Genomic DNA, 26,599 nt, shown 5'->3' on the forward strand with positions numbered 1-26,599 from the left:
TGAGCATTTGCCTAGGCTATTCCAGGACCCCAGATGCTCTTCCTTCTCTACTTGATAAAGTAGATAAAATAGGTAGAGGTGGGCTCAGAACGGCTGCCTAGCCATTGGAAGGTCCTGCTGGTTGTAGTTAGGGTTGTGGACTTCATGCTGTGGGCAGCAGGGCAGTAATATGGGTTCTAAGCTGGTAAGTGACCATTTGTGGAGTATCTTCTAAATAACCATCATGGCTTCTGTTTGTGGGAAGGGTTGGGCAGGATGACAATAGAGGCAACTAAAGATGGAGTTCAGCGGATAGGGAGGAGTAACAGGTTTAGGTTTCATTGTGATGAGTTTTATTAGTGTCTGGAACCTTCTGGAATCCAGATTTCTAGTCAGACATTTGTAGAAGGGCTGAGAAACCCAAGAATAAACCTTAAGGCACTACAAAAATCCTTAGCTAGGTGGCAGTGGTGTGGCATATACCATTAATCCCAGCATTTGGGAGGCAGAAGCAGGTGGATCTCTGAGTTCCCCTTGTCTACAGATTGAATTCCAGGATAGCTAGGGCTACATGGAGATACACTGTCTCAAAAAACAAACAAAAGAAAACAAAACCCAAATAATAAACAATAAAGAGTTACACATCCAACCACAGGGCACCAGGCTCCTGGCCTTTTCTCCCTAACTTTATCAGGAAAGCCACTTGGTTGGATACAAGACCCAGACTTGAGCACTGCCCTGTCCCCAGTGTGCTGTGTGGTCTCTCAGTGTGAGCTGAGGATGGGGTTACCTGTGGATCGGGACACCCTCCCACCATCCAGCAGCATCCAGGTGAATGTGAGCAGCGAGCCTCCATGGAACATCTCTGTTTCCTTTTTAATTAAGAGAAGCAGCTGCTTCATAGACTCCCCTTGGGAAGATGCAGAGATGCAGTCCGAGCTATAAATTCAGGATGCCTCGTCTACTTGCCAATGGTCTGGACCACATACTGGTGTTTTGGCTCCAAGACAAAGCAGCTGGCTCTCCATGCTAAGCTGCCATCCAGGTGTCTGGGAGAGCTGGCCTGGGAGTCAAGGCTGGGGCGGGATGGTGTGTCTCAGATTTGGAGAAGGAAGAAAGGGCAGAAAATGATCTCTTGAGTAGGCTAGACCCCATTCTAGGTGTGTTTACATTCATTAGTTACTTAATTCTCACATCAGCTCAGTGAGGTGAGGATAATCACTCCGATTTCACAGATGGGAAAACAGATTTGGAGAGGGAAAGTGCCTGGTTTGTGGTGGCGCAGGTAGTGAATGGAGGTATGAGAGTGGGCAGGTGATGAGACCTCCTGGGGGAGGGTGTCACTCCAATGCTGTGGCTGCTAAGAGGAGCCAGGCAAGGCAGGCCTGGGGATGACAGCCAAAGGGATATATGTGGAATCCATGAGTGCTTCTCTGGAGCCCACCCAACCTCTCAAGGAAGTGCACACAGGCTGAGTGTTCTGGGGGAAGAGCCAGCTCAGGAGGGAGAGATCACACTGAAGCAGGGTTAGTCAGGTATAGGGGAGGTCTTTCTACCCACAGGGGTCTCTGGCTAAAAATGGATTTGTTCATAAAGGCCTTCTCTTAGCAAGATAATTGGCTGATCCACGCCTTTACAGGCTGGGTCAGGAGGTCACACTTGAAGCATACTCATGAGTTCGAAGTTGCAGTTGGCTTGTTTATATTTAGTATTGACAGACAGCATTAATGCGTATTAATATCCCTACCATCAAAACACGACTCAAGCTGAACTCCTGGCTCTGAGTGTGCACTGTGTGCTTGGTGACTCTGCTAATAGAAAGGTTAACTTGTATTTCTGAATTATTGATGGTTGCTTGCTACTAATTTTTTTTTTCCTCAGAAAGGGAGGAAATTATTAATGAAGAGATCATTGCCAATGTGTCTGACATCTATTAATGGTTTCATCTTGCAACCAGATTAAAAGAGACAGCTGGTCCATGAATTTATGCGTGGAGGCAGCTCCAAACACGCTGACAGCTCCTTGGGAGGGTGGGACTCTCGGGTGGCAGGGCCTGGGCATCCACAGAGGCATCTCTTTGTTGGCACAGCTCTGTGTTAGGACTGTCAGAGGTTTCACTACAAAAAGAGCAAATGTCATATGGCCTCTCTGCTAACATTGTTCCCAAGCCTTCTGCTACCCTGGGAGCCCAGGAGCATCCTAGTTATGCCAGTTACTTACTGGCACATCCTTTAGGAATGTGTTAAAACAGAGATTCCCAACCTGAGCATGTATCAGAATCACCTGGCAAGCTGTCCAATGCAGATTCTCAGGCTCCACTCCCCATTTTCCCATAGGGTTAGGGTAGGGCTTGAAAACTTGGATTCAAATGTGCTCCCAGGAGAGGGGTGGAGGGAGGGAGGGAGGGAGGGAGGGAGAGAGAGAGAGAGAGAGAGAGAGTTATTCCCCATTTGCAAGTGAGCTTTAGGTTAATGGTGTCAGACTCTTCTGTGAGACTTTTATCTAAAGAAAGGCACACTCTTTCTATAAAGGGAATGGCATGGCTGCCTATGCAAAATAGGAACAGCCAAATGCAACATGTGAACAAAAAATTGAGTCTGTGTGCCAATAAAGCATTATTAATAAAAGCAGGCAGTGGGCTAGATATGAGTCATGGCCTATGGTTTGCTTACCTCTGCTCTATAGCAGTAGTAACATTGATTATGTACAAAAACATCCACAAGTAGCATGTATGACCACAACACAAAACTTTGTAACATAGACAATGGGTCATATATTGGACAGGTGTGGTGGCCAGTGTGGCAACCTTTGCTACAGAGCAGTGTTAATAGAGTTTTCTAACATTTGTAGCCTCTGAGCATTTGAAATATTAGAGGCTCTGACTGAAATTTCATGAATTATAACCTAAGTAGCAAGTGCTTAATTGTGTCCCAGAAAGAGGAGTACAGCTATCACATCCACGGCATGTGAGGGGGCATTTAGCATCTTTTTACACAGGCTTTTGTTTTCCTTGTCTCAGTTTTCTCATCTGTAAGATGGGGATAAAACAGGAGCCACACCACTGGCCTTTCTGCATGGATAGATGAGGTGCTTTGCCCTTGAGTGTCTTTTCCTGGTCACTGGTGGGCTTGGCGGCACTGGGACCAAACAAATCTCCAGAAAGAACCCATGTCTGTGCTTTCCTGTCTTCTCTTTATCCAGGAGGGCAAAAGTCACACCTGTTGCTCAGGCTGCAGCACAGCTTGGGGTCTCCAGTACGTACAGCAGGTGCAGCTCACTGTAAGAGGGTGCACCATGCTTCCCACTTCATGGAAACTGCCCAGATGAAGAGACCTGAAGTGACACCCTCTGCACACTGCTGACCCCTGCTAGGGTTGGAAGGGCAGTCACTGTGCAGCTAGGGAAACTAAGGCTTCTAAAGTTCTTGCCAGACATCCCATAGGACTAATGGAATAATGGCCCAGAGGACGAGAGGCCTGCTGGTTAAGGAGCACAGACAGGTGATGCTGTGGAGTGCCCTCTCCCTCTCTAGCCATCACAAGACACCTCCAAGGCCCTACCCTTCCCTTACAACTGGTACAGAGTCTGCCTTGAGCTAGGGGCCAAGATGAAAGCACACTGTGGCTTGGCAGGCTGATGCAGTCAAATGGCTGCTTTTCCTTTCTAACCCAATACCCCTCAGTACTGCCCATGCAGGAGCTGAGGGATTGACCTTGGAGCTCTCTGAACCCTGGCCCTCTGATAAACTGGCTCTAAGAAGATACTTAAGCACCAGCTCGCTCCACCTGCCCCTTCCTTCTAGCTCCTTTGCCCACAGCCCTGTATGAGGCATCCAGATGCCTTTTGGGAACTGTCTTCCAGGACAGATGAGTGGAGAGACGGCACCTCCCAGGTGGTGCACATGGTGGTCCTTGACTACAGATCTGCTGACCAAATTTCTCAAGGAGAAACTCAGATCTGCAGGTGAGTTTACCAGGGAAGTGAGACAGGATAGACCTTCCAGGCAGAGGGAATGGTTGTTGCAGCTTGACAGTGAGGCCAGATGCCAAAGCTCACCAGTCAGTAGGTGGAGCCCAGGGAGGGGCTGAGAAGCAGAGCCCTGGATGACAAATAAGAGGACCCTGGTATGTGACCCTGCACCTGGACAACACTTGGTGTTATAATCTGTCACCAAGAAATAGGATTATTTTCCGTGGGGGCCATGTGACCCCCATTCAGACTTTGGGGCTTTGGCTACAATGATGGGCTCAAGGGGAAAAAGGAGGGCGTGTACACAGAAGATGCCCTATGAACTGCTATTTTATACTTAGAATGTCCAAGAGAGGGAATGAATTGACAGGAGCCCAAAGGAAGCTGGGACAAGTTATAAGCGGGACATTGAAATGGCTTAGAGACCTCCTCCATTCCTCCTGGGTCAGCCTCTGCCATCAGCCATGGCTGAATCACAGCTATGGGCTGAAGGCAGACTTCTTTTCAGGCGGCATTGTAACATATCTACCAAAGGCTAGACCTGGATAGAGGTTGGATGGATCAAACAGTTGGCACTTTAGCTCTGAGCAGAAGGGATCTTCTATTTGCATTGACCCCAGGAGATAAGCATCATATGGCACCAGAGAATAGCAAAGGCTGTGGTACCTAGTCAAGTGCACTGCCAATAATAGCAAAAGAAAAAGAAAAAAAAAAAAAAAAAAAAAAAGGAAGAAAAAAGAAAAATTAGGGACCTCCAAGGCACCTTGCAAAAGGTCTAATTCCTAGGCTCCCCACCCTCTCCCTGGAGTGAGGAATGAGAAGCAGGATTTGGGGTGAGGGAAGAGGATCCTCGCCCCCAGGAAAGTGCTTTGACCAGGCAAGTGTGGAAGGCATTGGCCACTGGACAGGCTAGTCCTAGTGTTTATCTTGAGGAAAGTGATGGCTGTGAGGTGGGGGTAGGTAGTTTCCAGCCAGGTGGAAATGGTTTGCCTGGAATTACAAATGTGGGCTGGGAACCATAAATGGGTTCAAGTTCAATCAAATTGTCCACCTAGGTAGATCTGGGTCCCAGTGAGGTTCTGCACATTTTCTGCCAAAGCAACTCAGACCCAGAGCCCCTGGAAGTTGAATGTAGCCAGGGGCCCCAAAAGTGGGGCACCAGGGGCTCTGGGTCAGAATCAACCAAGCTGCTCCCTCTCCCTTGTTGTTTGGGATGCTAATAAGGGAGTGGAGAGGAAGGTGGACTTTGGAACAGGTAGCAAAGTCCTTACAAAATGGGAATCCCTTGGGCATCTCTGGGTGTCCTTATCCCTGGCTTTCAGAAACAAGACTGGCATCACTCCCCTGCTGGCAGTCTCTTCCATGGGATCCCTGAGCCCAGGCCTGTGGGCTGTGACAGGCACTGTCCTATGATCTATGGTTTTCGGTTTTCAGCCCCAACCAGGTCTTTGTTCAGACAAGGACGAAAAAGGGGAAGGCTACATGGTTCTATCTCTCAAGAAAGGGAGAATAGGGGAGGCAGCTAGGGAAGGAGAGAGAGAGAGATCCCCACACCTGTGTGTGTGTGTGGTGGGGTTAGGGACAAGAGAAAGAGAGATGCTGTGATTAAGGTGGGGTGTGTTGGACTGCTGACTGGGTGATGGCAAGAGGGAGAGGAAGGGAGAGAGGGAAAGAGGAGAGAGAATATGAATATAAGAGAGAATCTTAGGGTGTGCCAGAGATCCTTCAACAGCGGTCTTCAGTTTTTCGAAGAAGCACCCCCCTCCAGCAATTCACAGCCCCATAGCATCCAGAGTTGATAGGACCCCCCCTTCCCTTATTGCCCCACAGTCACCTGTTCCCCCACCCCTACTTCAAGGCTGTTCCAGGTTTCTCTCCTCCCCCATTACTTCGTACCTGCTCCCCAGAAAGGTAGCCTGTAGATGATGCTCGGCTGGGTGGCGTGGCGTGGGGCGAAGCGGCGAGTACCCCGCGGATCGTGTGGGTGCAAGAGCGATGTGTGTATGCGCGTGACTGCGCGAGCGGCCCCGAGCCGGCCAGCCAGGGAGAGGGTGCGTGGGGGAGCCCGCGAGTGGCAGTCGCGGGCGTGTGCCAGGCGCGGGCGTGCGCGCGAGGGTGTGTGTGCGCGGCCGAGGCGGAGCGCCCGGGCGGGCGGCGGCGACGGCGGCGGCGTTAGGACTCGGGGGACACCGCCCCCCGGCCCCCGCGTCCCGCCCCCGCCCAGCCTCGCGCCTCAGTTCGCGCCGCGCCTGGGCTCGGAGCGCAGCGGCGCCGGCTCCCGCAGACCCAGCTGAGCCAGCCTCGGGAGCCCAGCAGCGCGCACTGCCTGCAGCCGCGCTGGCGATGCGGGGCCGCCCCGCGCCCGCCCGAGTCCCGGCCCCGGAGCCCGCGGGAAGGGGCTGAGCCGCTCGCCGCCCGGATGGGGAGCCTCGGCGCGCTCGTCCTCTGCCTGCTCCGGCTTCTGCTCCTGGGGCTGCAGCGACCGCCGCTGCCCGGTGCCCGAGCGCAGAACGCCGCAGGTGAGTGCGCCCGCGGATTCCACGGGCCCCGCGCCCTTCCTCGCAGCCTCGGGAGAGAAAGTTGGGTAGGATGGCCAGGAGATGCTGCGGCTGGCTGGCTCAAGTCCCATCCCAGACTCCGGACACAGCTGCTGCGTCCAGGCATGCCCGGTCTTGCGCTAGGTCCCCACTGGCTCCCTAATCGCCTTACTTTCTAGCCTCTTCCCCCCACCCCTGGGCGGGAGTAACTTTCCGCGGTTGTTGCGAATATTTCCACTTGCTGCCTCCCACTTGTCGGAACCTGTCACTCGAGTGTTTTGGGGCGGCGGGATGAGGCACTGCTTCTCTCCCGGCGGGGAGCACTATCACCCCGGCCTCTCCGGCTGTGCGCGCTCTTGGAGTGGGGAGCACAGGTCCTTACCAGGCCCAGGATGCCAGGGCGGTGGCTTTTCCTTTCTCCTCCGAGACACTGAAGATCATCCAGTCTTGTTCTAATCACGCTGTTTCCCTTAGCCTGCCCTTAACCGGTGGAGGTTCCCATGGGAGTGTTTCTGTGAGTGACCCACACAGCAAAGCTCCCATTTCACCTCGAAGCTCTATCCAGAGCAATGGATACCCTGCTATGGTCCTTTAAGTGGAGTGGCTTTGATCAATGAGCTAGTGGGCTTCTGAAAACTTCGGGACACTGTTTTGGTTTGCCCACAGGCAGGCAGCTAGTTCCCCAGAGTGTGTCCTGGAGCTTTCTTGGTGAGTCGAGCTGAGAAGACCAGTCCCGAGCTGAGAAGACCAGACCAGTCTGTCTGATCACTAAAACCCCACTGGAAGGGCTTCCACTCTGGAGTCCCCCAAGGAGGGAAGGAAAGGCGGGGAGGCAATGTAGACAAGCCTCCAAGTTCAAATTCACCTCCAAGTTTCTTAGCACCTTTTGTTTCCCAGTGACCACATTGAACTGATGTTGTAGGGTCTGAGGCAGGTTGAGACAAGTCCGCTGGACTTAGGGAAGGGTTCCTTTTGGATTGCTAAGCAACAGCTGTGCTCACATTAGAAATCAGGGGAGGAAGAAAGCAAGGAAAGACAGAGAACCTGCTGAAGTGAAGGTCTTTAAATAGGCTGCGTTTGAGTTTAAGACCTTCCAGAGTACCATTCCGTTGGAAATGTCTTAGGTTTTTCTTCCCTGGCTTGATGTTAAAATGCAAACTGGACACAGGATGTTCGGGAAAGGACGGATTGTTTCCGTGCCAGGGAAGTTGGGCGAGGAAGACACTCTTTTTGATGTCCCTGAAAGGCAGGGACAACGAGGTGGCCGGGGAGAGACAATCGCAGCACTGTTATGAAGATGCTGCAGGGCTCATGCTTCCCTTGCTTTGGGGTCTGCCTTTAGGTGTGCTGTGTTAGAGAGGTGGCAGGATGCTTGGGGGCAGTCCTGAGGACCAGGGTATGATTTATGATTCGGATTTAACTATTTTCCAAGGCTTGGCTGGCCAGCCACATATTAAGAGTACTCACATTCCTGCAGCAAGAACCGGATCGAAAACATTCCACCACGAGTATCAGACCTTTTTTGGTAGGAGCTGTAAACCCAGAACTCGCTCCGGGAAAACTGTCCAGGGCTGAACGCATGCCCGTTCCTCATGCTTCCGCAAGGTGGCGCTCGTCCACAACGGTTAAATGCAAATCGAGCTGCTTTCATCTCAGGGATAGAACTTCGGTTCAATTTTTAAATGAGTAATGTGTTTATTCAGCAGCCTTTTGTTAAAACATTTAGGGAAGTGTGAGGAGGAAGCACCTTTTCTTTGTTTGCTGTTCGGAACATACGGAGAAGAAAAGCAATCGTGGAGTACAGTTTGTGAAGAAATGGACTGTGAAGACGCCATATGTTTCCTTTGGTTCTACCTGGGCCCATAGCGTTTGCAAAGCTACAATAGCATATATTTAGCAAGCGGCTGCGTTGTTCCTGGTCTCCTTAAAGGAGTGGGATTAGCTTGTCTTGGTGACTTGGTGCATTCTAAGCCCCACCTCATTTATAGAAATGGGGATCTTTTTTTTATACATATCTCATCCTCTGTCTACTTTAATGCTAACTAGATTGTTTAAACTAGATTCTTCCAGGGCTTTCCTTATGAACATCTGTAATTGTCAATGCATTGATTTGTGCAACTATCGATTTGTTAGAGCGGACTTATCTTCTTATTTTATTCCTCACTGTGGTATTGTTGGAATCCAAGTTTACTATGATTATAACTTGGGTTTCTTTTGAAGTATCTTATTTTAAACTTTCGGCAAGTCTGAGTAAATAATGCATTTTAAAACTCAGTAGTGTTTTCTCCATATTCCTTTGATCTGAAGATCCCCGGTCTTGAAAGCAATTTCCATTTGTAAGCTTACATCTAGGACATAGAGGGATGATGTGTTTTGCTGTAACTGTTGGTCACTGTGTCCAAAAGTCAGAGTCGGAAGCTGTCATCAAAGGCAGTTTTTCTTCTTCCTCACTCTAACGTGTTTTCCATGAGCCACCACATTTTTTTAGGGGTGGTGAGGGAGGAATTATGGTAAAAGAAGAAAAAAAATATTTTAATAATAGCCAGTAAACAGGAAAACATGATTCAGGACGAGGGAAGTAAATGATGAAATAAACAGGTAAAGGGATAATTAGTTTGTTTATTAGTGAGCTTCAGTATTTTGAGTTAAACCCAAATCTTAAAGGGGACTGACTCAGGGTGGCAGTTGTAAGCAATGTAGTCATTTAACTGGATAATTGCTGCCAGGTACCGCTGGGGAACTGTTTTCAGTACAGTTGAATTTTACTTTGTGTTCTGGATTGCTTGATTTGTTTCCTAATAAAAGAACAATTACTATGCAAACCTGGCTTTGATTCTGTTCCGGCAACAACAGCAAACATGAAATAAATGTAGACTTCCTTCTTGGGTTACAACCTGTATCCTTCTACTTCAGTTCCTTCTTGTTTGTTCTAAGCACGGTTTGCACAGGCTTCCTACTGCCGGCTGAGATGGTGTCTCCTGCAGTAGCGTAACTGGCACCTTTCACAGCCATGATCAGAGGACGTTACAGCATCTTTCTTTCAAGCACGGGATACTCCCATGACTCTCTGACTGCGTGTTGCTGTGGAAACAAGAGCATTGCTATGTAGGCAGTGGTCCTTGATAAATATTTATTGATGATGATGAAGAGATTGTAGAATCTCAAAGCAACCAGGATGGGGAAGGGGGAGAGGAGTTGTGTTTGGGAGGCAGCGTGGCTTGCAGAAAAGAGTCTGAGTTTTGGAGTCTGACGTTGTTCTTGGTTTGAATCCCACTTCTGCCTTTTGTACTAGCTGTGCCAAATTGGACAGGCTGTTTATCTTCCAAGACCTCCAGCTTCTTATCTGCAAAGTAAGGGTAATTAGAGCCGCTTCACTGGATTGTGTAAGGACTGAGCGTGGAGATGCCTGGAGAGTGAGAGAAGAGTGGGCACTCGGTCCAGAATGGGTGCTGACTCCGCTACTCTCCCTCCCTTGGCATTGGTGTGTGCTTCTGTGTGCACCCAGCTGGGGTGGGGATGCTTGTGCCAAGATAAGTAAGCACTAACAACCAAAGAGATGGCTGGATTTCCATGATGCCTTTCAGTTTTCCATCCTTTATTCATTCTTTTTTTTTTTTTTTAGGGGGGGGGAGTTCTCAATTCCTTGCTGATTTTAGAAAGAGATTTCAAATAAAAGTTGTAGCAGGTGATACTTAAGCCAGTTTGGTTGTTCCAGGGCTTGTGGAAGGAATGTTTAGTTTTAAGCACATTTTGACCTTTAATTGGCACCAGTTTAAAAATACAGCTGGTTATTATGCTAAAGTATGTGGATTTACCACTGCTTCCTCCTTACCCACATTTTCACACGCATTTCTCCTTTATGGCCAGCTCTGTCCCTGCCTCTGTTCCTATCTCTTCTCAGCCCTGGAAATGAAGTGTGTGGTGCTCCGGGCCAGTAGGGGAAAGCCAGTTTGATAAATAAGCAAAGACTAAGAAAATATGTTGTAGGCTATGGCATTCCAAGGAACTAACAAAAAAGCTATGAAAACAAGCCATGTCCAACAGGTGTTAGGGGAGTTGCGAACTCATAACAGAATCAGGTTTAGAGGCCAGTACTGTGTGAATATGAGAAAACAGTTAGGGCGTCTTATGGTATCTGAGAGATGGGGTGTGGGGATGGGGAGAGAATAGCTTCCAGTGGGGTTGGAGAGGAAGGAAGCCACGGGTTTTTAAAAAAGGACTAATAACAATCGGATGCAGTTGAAAGGGACAGTGGGAAACTTTGATTTATAGAGTTGAGTTCAGTTGAGTCAGGGTGACTGGGTGGGGTCATGGAACTGAGGTAGACTTGCTGAGTGCTTACATTTATGTGGGGGAGAGAGAGAAAGAGAGAGAGAAGAAGAGGGAGAGAGAGAAACAAGAGGATGAGAATTATTTATTGCCTATTGCTAAGAGTTGCAAGTCATAAAGAGAATACAGAAGGTCAAGTAGGATTCTGGACACAGAACCCCCCTCCCCCAGTGGACCTATTGAAAGTGTATCTCAAATATATTGGAATAAATGAAGCAGAGAGATGGAAGGGGAAAATGTGAGTAATAAAAATAGTGGCCATCATGGCCTGTTTTGCCCCCAGATTTCAGTGTGATTTTACTTGGCCTTCCCTATGTCTATACACAAGGAGAGCTGCTCAGGAGCCCCGTGGAATCCATCTTCAGGGAGTCACTGATAAATGTACATGGGTCTGCAGGGTTGGGGACTGGATGTTCCCCACACCAGAGTGTTGAATGAAGAAGGTCTCATTCACACATCCAACCTCTGCACATGAGTGGAATGCGTGTAGAGGCATTTGTGTTTGTTTGACTATTCATCTTAAAATTTCCCTTGTGATCTGGAAGTAATAAAATCAGACACAGCATTTTGACAATTAGTTTTGGAATTTATTTAAAATATTAAACCTGTACCTGCCATAGGATAAACCTCCTGTACTTCTAGGATCTGACCATGAAAATAAGTTCAGAGAAAGATGAGAGCATGAATGTTCACAGGAGTATTATTCTATTATTCACACATGCTCATCAACTGCTAAATCCATCTAATTGAATATTGCTACTAATAAAAAGGAGTGAATTTCAGATAGATGTGGGGACATATATCAGAAATTGTATGCCAAGTTAAAGCATCTAGATGTCTTTCATATTGTATGAGAGGCTCAGAAAAGCCAAACTCATGGAGACAGAGAACATTGGTTGCCTAGTTTGGGCACAGGGCAGGGTTTCCAGTGAGTGCATGTGAGAGAACTTTTTGGAAGGATGGAAATATATGACCACCAGGAGGTGGTCACGATTGTTCAACTCTAGGAATTAGCAGATGTTAGGATGATATACTTATAGTGGGCAGAATGTTGTGGAATAAAATCGTTAAGCCAGGAGTTTTCCAATTGTCTAAAGTGTGTGGTGTGAGCCAGAGCCATTTCTCTGCTTCCACATCTGTGACCTGGGAATGCCACTGGGTGCCCGAGGGGATGATGGCTCATCTCCCTCTCGTTGGTTTCCAAAAACACTTGGCTGCATGGGATATTTGCAAGGCTTGTTCCTTTTGGTCTCTTTAATATGAATTTAATCTCGGAACTAGTTGCCTCCTTACTCATCACTTTGGCAACAGTTAAAATATTTAAAGCTATCAAGTTCTGGTAAAGAACCCAAGCAATTAGATGGCTCTATGAGTTGTTGAGTAGTGAAGGTTGAAGTAGCCTCTTTGAATACAGCTTGGCAGTGCCCACTGACAGTGGAGATGCTGGCGATTTGTAGGTGTCGTGGTTTGGTAGTAGGATATGAGTTGGGCAATGGGGGAAATAATCATTCAAGCACTTCCTGTCTTCCTAAGCCAAGGATGTGGCAGTTTAGCAGAAGTATATATGCTCACCAGCTAAGGACAGGTGTAGTGCTTTTTGGTCCCTGGGTTTCCAGCCAAGATGAACAGCTATAGAGCTGAAAAAGCAAGCTCCATATTGATTTTCTGCCTATCTTTTTAGGGGCTTCCATCAACTCTCTAGAAGAATGGTGTTTGTGTGTGTGTATGTGTTCTGGGGATCAAGCCCAGGGCCTTGCACATGCTGGGCAAAGTACTCAATCACTGAATTACCTCCCCAGCCCCTGCTTTTGGAAATAGGGTCCTGCTATATAATCCAAGCTGGAGACATCTCTTTTCTGGTACTTCCCCATGTACCACCATGCCTGACTCACATGTTGATCTGAAATCAGTGTTTACTGGTCCTTACCTTCCTGCCATCCTAAACTCACCTCAGACAGGGTGCAGAGCTCATCCCCAGGTCCTGCTTACAACATCCTCCAAGCCTGTTTCCCAGAACACTCCAGATTCCGCTTCTCTCCTCTATGGTCCCATTGGGTCTGAAAATGGTCATGAGAACAGAACCTGTCTTTGTGAGTCATCCCTCTTGCATGGCAGGTAGTGGTGTATTCATCTCATGAGGGCCATTCATTTGTCTTTTCATTATGGAGGAAAGATGAATGAGTTCATGAGCGAATTTATACACAAACTCATATTAGCAAGCAGAAAAAAATTCAAAAGTATGTGATGCTGGACAGTCTTGACTTCCTCTAATGGCCACAATGATGACTTGTTCTGCTCACATGATCACGGCTGGAACAGTGAATCTTTCCCTTTCTCACTGTCTGCAGACATCTTTGAGAGTCCTTGCTTTTGTGTGACAGTAGGCTGGATCTCAGGGTCACTTCTAGGTGTTCTGACTCAAACATACATCTGGGTGTCATTGAAAGAGTCCTGGTGACATCAAAGCATGGGATGCACATTTGTGATTTTTGTTTGAACACTAGTTTAGAACAGGAGAAAACAGACGTCTAGTAAAGTCAGGAATCCAAAAGACATCTAAACAGCTCATACCCACAATCATTTATCTCTTGGATTTTCTGAAGTTGGTTTGAATGTGAGAACTTAGTAATCTAATTAAAATGTTTGTCACATTGTCACACTCTGTGCTTAAATTAGTACAGCCTAGAAATTGATGTCACAGTTTCTTTTGTCCTTAGGCATCCAGGAACTGGCCCCTCATGTGTGAGTCTGATGCTGGGGACCCCTGCAAGTGTTCGCTGGGTGCCAAACTTTCAGAAAAAAGGAAAACTCTATGTCTTACCCTACAAGGGAACTGTATTATTTACTGCTGTGTACCAGGCTGGGTTGTTGTCTTACCATTTCTTTGCAACAAGAAGGATGTGGTGTGCATGGCTGAACCCTCTGGTCCCAGCCTCTCACTGGATTCAGTCAAGGTGTCAATGGGGGCTTCTAGGATTGTACCTTAGTGGAGGAGGCTCTGCTTCCTGGGTGTCCCACAACGTTGTTCTGGGATTCAGCTACTGCCTGGCAACCTCAGCTTCTCATGTGCTAGAGGCTGCTGGCCATTCCTTCACACATGGGCTACTCTCAGTATGGGGCAGCCTGCAGCCCAGCAGCTGGCCTGGGCAGATTGACTGAGTGACTATGGCAGGAGAGAGCCCCAGCCAGGTGGAAGTTACAGTCTTTTGTAACCTAATTTTGAAAGTGACATCCCATCACTTTTACTGTGTGCCTTTGAAAGAGGCAAGAAACTAGGTCCAGCCTACTCAAAGAAAGGAAACTGCACGAAGGTTCAGAGAACTCATAGAATGTACTACAAGTTATATGATAAATTCTCTCTTTCTCTCTATACATTTATCCTATATATAATATTTATTTGCATATATTCATTATATTATAATTATGTTATCAACTATATAATCATATTTATATTAAATTATCTAAAGATTAAAATTATGACTTATTATACTATACTAAAATTATATTAATATCAGTAACTACTATTTCTCATATTACAATTTTGTTATTAACACACATCACCCTAATATATCCTATGTATACATACACACATGTTACATCAGGAGATTTATCATAGGAATTGGTTCACATAGTTATGGAGGCTGGCAGGTGTAATTCCTATCTTCCAGCTGGAGACTAGAAAATGAGGCGTGTTCTCAGATATCTTAAGCGTACGCTTTATGTCTCTCAGGAGTTGTTTGACTAACCTTCCCTTTGTGATGCTGGAATTTTAGAGCAATTTCTCACTGCTTCCGTGTTTTCTCCAGCTGTGCCGAATCTGGCTGAAGAAGGAAGAGACACTCCTTCTAATATGGCTTCCATGGTATCTAGGTTAGGGATGGAGAATGTGGCTACATGAAGCCTGTCTAACTGCACATGCCACACTGGGGTCAAGGGTGCTGCCCTGCTCTGCCAAATCAGTGTTGAGTTCACAGCCATTGGTTGAGCTCTGTGTGTCTTAGCTGTTCTTAATTTATTTACCCAGCCTTTCTTCTGTTTGATGTCTGTTTACCAGCTCTTTGATTTTACCTTTTGTGATCGGGAGTGAGTGAATGGCTGTGTGGGGAAGACATCTGGCCAAGACTAAACTGTCTCACATCAGAAGTGGGGTGGGGGTAGGAGGGGTGACCAGTTATTTCCCCAAAGCTTGGAGCCCCTGAGAAGCCAGGAATGCTGCCAGCTGACTCCCCACATTTCAGCTAGCTGTTCTGAGGATGGTTATGGTCCCCTAAACAAACTCGCCTGGAGCAAAGAGGAGGCCGGCTTTCTGGTGCTTCCATTGTGTTGTCTTGAGGGCACTTTAATTAGGTTTGCTCAGGAACTGTGGAACCTACTGCAAGTGAGGGAATGTAGGGCTTTTAACAGTTTAGCAGTGCAAAAAATCCTTAACTGCATCTGAGTACAGAACAACAGAACAACCTGTAGCTTCAAACACAAGTCCACAAGTCCTATACACATTTTTTTTTTTTGATAGAGTTGCCAAGTGATGCTTACATTTTCTACTCAGAAGGTATCTATTCTAAGTAGCAAAGTAGCATTTCTGGGTTTGACCTTCTCTAGACACCATTTTTGGTGGCAGAATGCAACTAATTTGAACAATCACAGAGTTCCAAGGTCACCATTGCCTATAAAATCTGTACATGTATTTTAAAATGTTCATTAGTTGAAAACCATAACCCGAGTCATTTTAAAGTGAATTAGTGAACAAGTTTCTTATATTTATTGTCTTTACCTTTCCAAATATATATTTCTCAATCCTATTTCTATTTCCTCTCAGCTGAAAACCTTAACAGCTATCATTTTTCCTGGAAGAAAAGCTGACCATCTGCTCCTTTTTGGGGAACCAGGGTCCTAGTTACCTCCTCCTTCCAAGGTTACCTTCCCAGATGTTTACCGAGGAGCATCCTTTATGACCCATGGGTTTTGGGCTCCAATCTCAAACATCTCTTTGTAGGGCTTTAGCTTTTTTTTTTGGAGATCCTTTCTCCTACTCCTTGTTTTATTTCACATAGAAGAGTCTAGGAACTTTGCCTTGTGCTCACTGCCTTAGGCTCAGACTTTTTTTTTTTTTTTAAACCATACTGGTCCCAGTGGTTAGATGGAGGACAGCAGAGAAATTTTACCAGACTCAGCTTCTCCTATGACATTTCTCATGTTTTAGCCATGTTATCTCATTAATTCCTGCTTTGACAATAGTGGTTCTTGATGGACAGCTGGCTATTAGGGTTTACTCTTTGTTGTGTCATTATTAGTATTCAGGCATCTATGCCATGCTTGTCCTTGGGGGTTCGGACTGGATATGCCCTCAGCTGCAGCCACTAAGAGCACCTCAGGTGCACACTCACTACATTCCCTTTTAAAAGGGCCTTGGCCACCTCCCATCCCCCCTCTGCTTCTCTGCCTGTCTCTCCTCTCTCCCCTGCATCTCTCTTTGCCTCTTCTCTTCTGCCATTCCTGTCCGCAGAGGCCACTCTCCCTTCTCCCCTCCCCCTTTCCCATTTACTTTCCCCCAGTAAAAAAAAAAGCCCTCCACCAAAGCTCTGTCCCATGGTGTCTTTCTCTTGCATGCAGCTTTTAAAAATTACAACAGTCAGTCTATTTTAGGTGCCAATAGCACGGTTTTAGAACTGTATGACCAAATCTGTGTACTTGTTACCAAAATTCTACCAGTTCTTTGTTAAGTTCCATCTAATAATTTCCTAAAAGTCATGTGTCCACTGAATCTGAGACAGGTGAAGTCTACCTTAGTTTGGCCTTTTCTGGCATGTATAACTATAAATGATGCATGATGTCAGCACTGGGTGAGTTCTGTTTATATTATAGCTGCAGCCAGTGTTTAGCTATGCTATTGCCGGTTTGTTTGTATATTTTTGGTTTCTCTATGTAGCCTTGGCTGTCCTGTAACTAGCTTTGTAGGCCAGTCTGGCCTTGAACTGACAGAGGTCAGCCTGCCTCTGCCTCCTACATGCTGGGATTAAAGGTGTGTGCCATCACCACCCAGATGCCATTGTCTTTTTTACAATGGTATCTTGGGTGATTTTATGGCAATGATATGATCATTTATTTAAGGAATATTATAGACAATGGGCTCTTCTGGTTTTTTGATCAAACTCGGCATCTACAAGGTAAATACCTTCTCCCATGAGCTGAAAACAGAGGTTATCTTATGGGTGAAACAATCAGATACATAGTAATAATTGAAGTGTGTTAAGATAATTGAAGTATTAGAAGAAGATGGGTGTCTTTACCCCTTCCTTATACTAGACAGGGAAGGAATGTAAGTAGGATACTAGCTAAGGGCATTTTGGCTTTGTCTGTATTATTCTATTTCTTTCTGGAAAGTAAACTATATTCAAAATAGTTTGTCAAAAACAAGTTGATAATTTTTTGATGGGGAAGAAGATAGGTGTTAATTACACTTTCCTTCATAATAGCTCAAGATTGAAATTAGTCTCTTAAGAGGCAATACTGGGGGTGGCTGGCTGGAGAGATGGCTCAGTGGATAAGTGTATTTGCTTCTCTTGCAGGGGGCCCTATTTTCGCTCCCCCTCAAACCCATAGGGGGCAGCTCACATCTCTGGTAACTCCAGTTTCATGGGATCTGATGCTTTCCTCTGGCCTGCAAGGGCACTTCATGCACATGCTAACTCCTAGTCATAACACTTACACAGCAAGAAAAGTGAGTCTGAAGTGATACCTGTGGAGTTCAAGATCTGTTAGTAACCCACAGTGGATAAGGATTTACAGTTTTCTCCAATCATCTTTTCAAAAATCAATTCAGATTTTGTGCCCTATGTAGAGAGTCTCATTGTAGGGTTGCAATGAGGAGTTCCCAGGGGGTTCCAGGATGACCGCATCAGCTCAGGAGAGAAGCAGAGATTGCTGTGGACACATGGAGGTTGTTGAGTAGGAGTTCATGGGAGTCTGTGGGGGCGGGGTCATGAGGGTCAACAGCTGTCTTCTCTCTGGACCCACTTCTCTCTCAGGACCTCCATGGAACAGAACAGATGTCATTATCCTTTAGACATAGCAGATGGGACAGCCTTTATCTCTGGGATCATATGGACCCTAATGAGGCTTTTTTGAGTCAGTCTCTTCAGTGTTCAAGGATGCTATAAAGTCAGGCAGCTTCTGCATCTGTTAATGACCTGACTGATGACTTCTATGTTTGTTTCTGTTATGTTCTCTCTCTTTCTCTGTCTCTCTCTCTCATGTGTATAAGTGCATGTGTGTATGTGTGTGTATATGCACATATGGAGGCATGTGTGCGTATGTGTACATGGAGGCTAGAGTCAATGTTGAATTTCTTCCCGAGTTGCTCTCCACCTTATTTATTGAGACAATTTCTCCTTGAACATGGACTTTAGAGATTTGGGTAGACCAGCTGTCCAGGAAGCTCCAAGGATCTGTTGCCTCTACTCCAATCCCCTCAATGTCGGGGGTCACACCATTGCAGATAGATTTATTCTTTTAAGGTAGGTGCTAAGGACCAAACTCTGTTCTTCATGCTTGTGTAGGAAGCATTTTACCAATAGAACCATCACCCCAGCTTATTTTGGAGAAAGGATTTCATTTTGTAGGTTAGACTGATCTAGAGTTCATTATGTAGCCCCTGTTGGTCTTGAACTTGTGATCCTCTCTTTCCCAGGTGCTGAAATGAAAAATGTAAACTACTATGTTTGGCTTACCTTCCATGTTAAATTTTCTTTAAAAAATTATTTTCTGTGTGCATGAATGTTTTTGCTCACATGCATGCCTGTGCACCACTTTTGTGTTGCACCAAGAAAGCCAGAAGAAGATATTGAATCCCCTGAACTAGAGCTATAAATGGTTGTGAGCCTCCACGTGGTGCTGGGACCCAGCCTGCGTCATCTGGAAGAACAGTAGTGCTCTTCATTGCAGAGCTATCACTCCAGCGCTTCAAATCCCACATATTTAAGAGCTATAGTTGTATATTCCTGACCTTAGGATTTTATAGAAAATACCCTTTTCATAAAAATTAAATCACTTAAGGTCTTTGATAGAAGTATCTTTAAAAAACTATCTTTTTTTCCCTATTGAACTGTTTTGTTATTTGATGCTATTCATTTTTCCCCCTCAAAGAGAATGAGTTATGAAGTCTCTGGGACTAGACCATGAAACAGAATGTTCCCAGGCTTGTTCATTTCTAGCTGCAGCTCCATCAGAACAGGCTAGTGTGTAATGTGACAGTAGGGGTTTGGGTCTCTTGGGATGAAGACTTCTAACCAGTCCAAGTGTACAGAAGAGAAGAGCACTTGGCTTCTATTGGAATGGAAAGTAGAAAACACAAGATGTCAAAGCTTTTGGTGAAATGATGGATGATAGAGTGATAATAATAGGGACCTGACTCAAAAGTTATGAAAAACACAGGTGCACCAGATGTGTCTCAGAGTAAGAAGGATTCAAAGAGAACATCCTGGGAATAAATGCAGGAGGGGAAATGACTACCAAATAGGGAGTGCTGACACTCTTGCATACTTCAGGTACTTTGAATGAGCCAGGCAGTTGCCAAGGACTGTACTAATTGTCACTTACCCCTCTCCTTAACAGTCTTCTGATGTGGGCACATTTATGATCCAAGTTGAAGAACACAGTCATTAACACTGAGCCTGAGATCACCCAGCTAGCAAGTGGTTGAGTCAGGATTTGAGCTCAAGTGACTCAAGGCTGGACTATCTGGTTGTAGCTATCCATTTACATTCTTTTTCTCCTTTACTTTATGCACAGGCTGTGTTAGATTAATCCTTAAGGGGGAAATTAGGTCTACTTGAAATTCCTGGATGGAAAGCCTGCCTTTAGAAATTTCCATGGAATATTTTTGGGGAGAATTTTAGGATGCCATTTACATTTTATAATCCCATCAGAAAGGCATGGTATTCCAATATATTATATAAGAAATTTGATTTCATGGAGAATCAAGAATTTGACCATGAATCAGTTCATGTCAGCATCTTGGTTCCTAACCACAGTGTGGTACTGAAGATTTTTATGGCAGTAAAAAGTAAGGGGGAGAGGAGGTTATTTGTACAAGAAGTCCTGTTTCTCTAAAGTGATTACACCTTTCTGGTCTTTTAAAAAATGCTTTTCTTTTTGTTTATTTGTCTTTTAAGACCATGGTTGTTTTGGTGAATCCACATTGTTGAGAATAATCAGGTTCTTTTGTATTCCATTTCCTCACGCATCCTTAGGCTAGCCTTGCTCCTTTGGAATCATAGGAGAGCTGGATTTGAGTTTCAGAAGGTAAGGGTGAAGGGGAAAGGTACAGATAAGCAGAATGAACTGTCTTAGTTTCCAGGCAGGACCATTCACTGGGCTGGGCTCTTGGACTGTGGGAAATGGAGAAAGTGAGAGCACACAGACGTTCATTATTCTCTCTTCCCTCATTGTGGATGAGATGCATACCAATGCTTCAAGCTGCTGCAACTTTGGCTTCTCCATCATCATGAACTGTCCCCTTGCTTTTGGTCAAGATATTTTGTCACAGCAAGAAGAAAAGAAACTTTTCTAGCCTTAATAGTGAAGAGTTTCACAGACAGATCCCTCACATATCCTGAGTCAGGTATATCACTGATTCTATCTGGGGAGCCCTGTAGCTGAGGGTAGCTATGCCCCCAAGTCCCAGCCTATGGCCTTTGGTTCTCATGGATCTCTCCAGCAGATCCAACAGTCTAGAAAAATGTGTTTTTTCTTGGACAGGAGATTACTCTTACAATTAAACAAAGGTGAAGTTGACGCTACACCGTCAGGCAGGGTTACCTTTGAGGTCACAGATATAACTAGTGTTGAGTTTTGCAGCTTTTTCTGCAAAAGTCTCCAATTATGAGATGAGAGGTCCTGCAGAATTTTATCTCTGACTTTCTACAGATGCCCAATCTCTTCCCTACCTTGTTGACTCTTGAATTGTAGACTGGCAATAAAGGACAGGTTGATCCCCTCTCACTTTCAGCACTATGACCACAAGGTTAAGGCATGGTCCCTAATATGTCTTTTAGTTCCAGGATGAGTCTTCTTGGCGGAATTGGGTCACATGCAGATGGCCCATCTGTTCCCTTAAGAAGGAATGCACAGGTGTGTAAGGAGCAGGCTCAGCTCAGAGCTCTGACTTTGGGCTCCAGTTAATGGTTGTCTCAATCATACATGATGACCTTGACCACTTTGAGTCCTCCAAACATCTCCCTCTGGTCATCTATGAAATGAGGCTAATGGTGATGACCTGTCAGTGGTACTGGTGACAGATCCCTGAGGCGATACAGACGGAGTGCTGAGCAGAGGGCAAGGCTCATGGAAATTGCTCAGTAAATTCTGTTCATTCTTGGTGGTATTATGGATTCTGGGAACTCAGCAGAGCCCTGTTACTGTAAGAAACAGCAAGAAGAACATTCCTAGGTTGACCAGTTGTTTCCATTTGTCTTAGTTACCTTTTAATTTCTGTGACAAAATACCATGACCAAGCAACTTATAAACTAAAATATTTAATTTGGGGTTCAAAGTTTCCATGATGAGTTCATGGCCATTATGGAAGAAAACATACCAGCAGACAAGCAGTCATGAAACTGTAACAGTAGCTGAGAGTTTATACCCTATCCACAAGTTGAAAGTAGAGAGAGCCAGCCAGGAATGGCATGGACTTTTGAAACCTCAAAGCCTACCCTCAGTGACATACCTCTTCCAACAAGCTCAAACCTCTTCCTCCTTGCTAAATAGTCCCACTAACTGAGGCGCAAGCATCCAAATGTACGAGCCTATTGGAGCCATGCTTGTTCAGACCGCTGCACAGTTTGTCTAGGATAGCAGTATTTCCCAAGATATGAGACCTTAATTGTCTATAAAAATTAGAACTTTTTTAAGTATAAATGGTGAGCCAGTTACACTAAGGCCTATTTCAAGGTCCCAAATTCTGTTTAAAGTGACCACCATGCTCATGCTATGTAATATCTTAAAATTGCATGTGATAGTCATATTTCTATGAGTAAAAAACCAAAAAAGATTATCAGATATTTGGCCTGCATTTAAAATAGCTTTCTTTCATTTCTGAAAATTTTGCTACTAAAGGAAAACAAATTTTAATGTCAGTGTCTGAAGAGACTGTCAAAGGGATGATTCATGGGGGTTGTGTTGAGGGTATGAGACCCTGGAAGAGATGCTGAGGTACTGGGCCAGGAAGGAGCTGGCCTAGTGGAGTCCCTCTTCCTACTGCCCCGAGATTCAGGAGGCTGCATGAGTGACTGGCTGCTTGGCCTCCTGGTTGAGGCCTGGGGCTCTATATGGTCTCTGAGTTTTTCAGGTAGGGAGTACTGAAAGGAGCTTGTCAGGTGGGAGGAGCAAAGTGGATTCTTCGTCTTGCTCCCCTCCAGCCTCTCTGGTTTTCTTCACATGGCAGTGTTTCTCAGTGGCAGTCCCTAGGTATCAGTGTCAGCTTCATGTGGGAACTTTCCAGAGATTCAGATGTTTGGGATTCAGCCAAGAATTACTGAATTAAAACTTGTAGGCTGGAACTCAGCCAGTTGTGTTTAAATGACCTTCCCCTCTTCAAGGTGACTTTGATGGAAATTTGAAAGCTGCTGGCCTAGAAGGCAACAATGCATCATCTAATGTCGGGGACCTGTGACCATTTATGTGCCTCTTGGTTTGTAGGTGTGTCATACTCCCAACCGCTGATCCAGACAGCTTTGTTGTCTTCAGTCATAGCACTTTGGAAATAATTGGCCTATTAGTCTTAGCGTTTGTTTTTGTAATTATTTCTCCTAGAATTCATGCGCCATGAGGGTTGGGCTTTTGTCATATTCATTGCTTATTTCTTGTGCCGTCCACAATTCCTTACTGTGGGCGAATAAGTCATGATTTCAGACTGGAATTGAAGATCACGTGTTCTGTCCTTTATAGTAATAGTTGATTTAGTTACAGCTACCCAGTCAAACATCCTCAGTAGTGTTTCCATTTTTTTTTTGCAAGAAAATAATTGATGATTTGTAGAAAGAATACCTCAAATACCCCAACATGTACTAGAGACCATGGCACAATGTGTCTGTGTCACCCCGTGTCCCACTTAATTTTCATGGAATCCCTTTGAAGCTGCACCACCCCAAAGAAGTGTGCCCAGTATTCTCTTAGTTATGAGGAGTACTCTCCCAGGTGACTGTTCACTGGCCAAACCTGGGCTTCAGTCTATCCACTTACAGGGAAGTGTCCTTTACATTTCAACATTGTGCAAGATTCAAAAGACTCTTCTGGATTGTAAAGATCAAGTGCATCGTAAAGGAATAGTTTGGCCTTAAATATATTTTATCTCAGGTCACCCAGCATCTTAGGAAGGGAATAGACAATGGAGTCAGACAGAGCAGAATGAAGTCCGTATGTGTTCTGGCAAGTTACTGTACCTTTCTGAGCCTCGGTTTACCATGTATCTGTCAGAGATTCTACCAGCTGGCAGGGGATTTGTGAGGGTTTTGATGATGCATGTAAAATAGTTGGCATGGGATAGTATCTATGGTGGTTATAGTATCTTATAATGAATTGGTAATTAATTCAGAAATTAGATGATAAATCTCAATGACATGAATAGATCTGAGTTCACTCTTCTTTGTTAGGAAAATTTGTTAGACCCCCCACAATCCCTAGAGACATTTTAATCCCCATCTAGACTGAAGTTCTTATCATCCTTCTTTCTCTCTATGTGTCCTTAGAAAAATAATTTATCCTTTTTTCCTGAGTTCCTAATTTCTTCATCAGAAAATGATGGTACTTGTGCTTTCCTCATTGGATGATTGTGAGTGTAATGTAAAGATGTCAAATAGTGAGTAGACAGTGTAAAAATTAGGATCATGATAAGTGTGTATTTCCTATGATGTGCAGATGTGGCCATGTCTCACTTTTGTATTTTGACATACAGATGTGGCCATGTCTCACTGATGTATGTTGACATGCAGATCTGTGCCTGGATTGGTAGGGTACCAGGCATGGTCCTATTTGGGAATAGTAATTGGTAACCAGATACCCCTTCAAAACTCCTTTCTTATTTTCTCCAGAGTCCTGCTGTTTAAGAGACTTGCCTTCTCTTGCACCAGGCAGAGCCTAGAAAATGGCCAAAGAGATGCTGAAAACACACAGACACCTCTTGTCTTTTCTGTCCCAGACTCTCCTCCAGTGGTTTGTTTTATTAGAAACTTTTAGTAAGTTTTTACCTGATTCCCTGAGCTCAGAGAGTTTAAAAGGAGGGGTGACCTGCTGTCCCTAGGGAACAGGCTTACTGGGGAGGTAAATAAAAGGAGTGACAGACTGATTGCTAGACAAGAGGAGGTAAACTAAAAGACACAGTAGTGATGTTTCAATAAACTAAGTAGCCAGAGCTGCTGGCTCTGTGGGCAGGGATGGCTGTGTTTCTCTAAGCCCCTAAGGCCCCACCTTATGACTTTGCCGAGATCCTGGTAGTCATGACCATAGTGTCAGGGAAAGAAAACAGCTGTGAACTTCTAAACTCATTTTCTAACCTTGACTTATCAGAAGTGACTAAATTACTTTGTCAAATTCCCACAATCCCTTTTTACACTGTTTCACTTTTAGACGTGTCATCCCATACAGATCCTTGCTTTTCTCGATGGCTGTTAAGTCTTCAGTGACAGGGACCAACCCAAGGCTTTATGGGAGGTTAGAGTTGGAAAGACTCTGACTTGCCATTTGGGCCCTGATCCTGGGGTACACATTATGGCCCCCTTATGTCATGGAAGAGGGCAGGGAAGTATGTGGTCACTTTAAATGGCTTTCCTACATAGGAAGTATGTGGTCATTTTAAATGGCTTTCCGACATAGCTTGTCTGGTGTTTGACATGATGTCTTCAAACTCAAGACCTTGGATCCAAGTGTTTGGAGGAGTAAGAGATTTAAAGGATAAACTGTAGCTTTCTAGAGTGTTCTGTTGTTGGAGAGTCAAGTTTTCATAGGAATAGTTTGAATGGAGGCATAGCAGATGAGTGAGTAGTAATAAGAGAAGATGCACAAAGGAGTGTAAGTCGGAGGGAGAGAGCAGGGAATCTGGGTGGCATCCAGACATAGTCCCAGCACATGCTCACTGGGCTTGGCTGGATCGGTTTCCTTGGACAACGAGAGTGTCTTCTCTCCTTCTGACTGTTTGAAAATTTTACTTGAACTAACTCATCAGGGGAGTGAGTTTACAGCTTAGGGTCTCTGCTCAAAATAATATTTATTTTCCATGGGAGATTCATATTAGCAGTTCCTGATGTTTGGAGAGCAGGCGATGAGGTGGTAACTGCTAGAGGACACTTCCTGTCTCTTGATGTCATTGTGATTCAAATGGTCTGGGGAAGCCTTGGTGTGGAACTACTGAACTGCACCCTAGGTGTGGCACAAACCAGACCACTCTGTCATGACCTCTGCCTCTCGACTTAGAGATGTCTGTGAAACAGTTTGACGTTTCTCTTTGTCATTTGCATCAAAGGGAAAGACTTGGCAGCTGATGCTATTAGCAAGAAAGAGCTACAGATTGGTTTAATGCAGAGATTTTTTTTAAAATGAAATAAGTCTCCAATATATTTCAAATGTGCAAAAAATTATTTTTTATTGAGAATTTTATACAGACATATAATGTGTTGATCACAAAGTCACTCCCCATTTTCTCCCCTCTGATTTCTCTCATCTCCCAAATCTCCTTTCTCTCCCTACTTCATGTTCTCTCTCTTTCCATGTCTCTCTGTGTGTCTCTCACCATGTCTCTCTCTGCCTCTGTCTCTGTCTCTCTCTCTTTTCTCTCTCTTTAACCCTGTGAATATACTCAGTGCTGCCTGTGCGATATGGGTGCATGAGTACCCTCCAGCATCTAGCTGTATTCACTCTTCTCCCAGCAGCCACTGGTTTTATCTCAGCTAGGGGAGGGATATCACGTGCCCCTACCCTGCCTATGTTGGGATTTCTGTTGGCTTGATCTTGTGTAGGTCTTGTGCATGCAATCACAGCTGCTGTAAGTTGGTATGTGCAACAGCCCCATCATGAACAACAAATAGTATTTCTTTCTTTTGCAAGATCTCATATTGAATTTCTTATGTGACTGAGAATGACCTTGAACTCCTGGAGCATCTGCCTGTGTCCTGAGTGCTGAGATTATAGACTTGAGCTGCCACAGCTGGGTTTGTGGTGTTAGGATGGAAGGCTTTGTGGGTGCTAGACAAGGATTCTTGTCAGCTGAGTTGCATCTCCCAACCTTCTAAATGCCTGCACTCCTATGGTGGTGCAGTAAGAGGTGTTGAGAAAGTTGACATCATGCCTTCTAGATGGGATGACCTGAGAAATCCAAATTAAAATGACAGTTTCAACTCTGTATTCATTAATGTCCCTTCATAGCAAAGTCTACCCAATTAGCCACTTAATACACATTTATCATGTCCCAATTCTGTGAGCCAGTGAGTGATCTGAGAATAACTTACCTGGGTCCTTTGCTTTTGGGTCTCACAAGGCTTTGTTCAAGGTGTCAGCCTGGGTTATGAGTTCATCTGAGGCACTGGGGAAGGAATGGCTTTTGTGTTTGGGGAGTTATGGCTACACAAATTTCTTTTGCAGGCTTCTTGATTGAGAACTTTCGTTCCTTGGGGCTGTTATCTAGATGACATCTTTAGTTCCTTGCCACAGGGACCTCTCTAAGATAGCATCTGGCTTTATATCCCCACCTGGAAGTAACAGAAAAGATACCCCATCACATTAACTATGTTAACTTGTTA

The 26,599-nt window shown here is 45.2% G+C and overlaps 1 protein-coding gene across 1 annotated transcript in view; it reads left to right on the forward strand.

The window, feature by feature from the left end:
* The first annotated feature begins 6,242 nt into the window (after positions 1-6,242).
* Positions 6,243-26,599, forward strand: part of Ptprt (protein tyrosine phosphatase receptor type T) — a 1,080,054-nt gene continuing 1,059,697 nt past the window's right edge. The window contains exon 1 of the mRNA XM_051187222.1: positions 6,243-6,467. Coding sequence (XP_051043179.1) covers positions 6,368-6,467 — 100 coding nt within the window. The 5' untranslated portion in view covers positions 6,243-6,367. The remainder of the gene's footprint in view (positions 6,468-26,599) is intronic.

This window comes from Phodopus roborovskii, unplaced genomic scaffold, assembly GCF_943737965.1.
Source record: "Phodopus roborovskii unplaced genomic scaffold, PHOROB, whole genome shotgun sequence".
Taxonomy (NCBI): domain Eukaryota; kingdom Metazoa; phylum Chordata; class Mammalia; order Rodentia; family Cricetidae; genus Phodopus; species Phodopus roborovskii.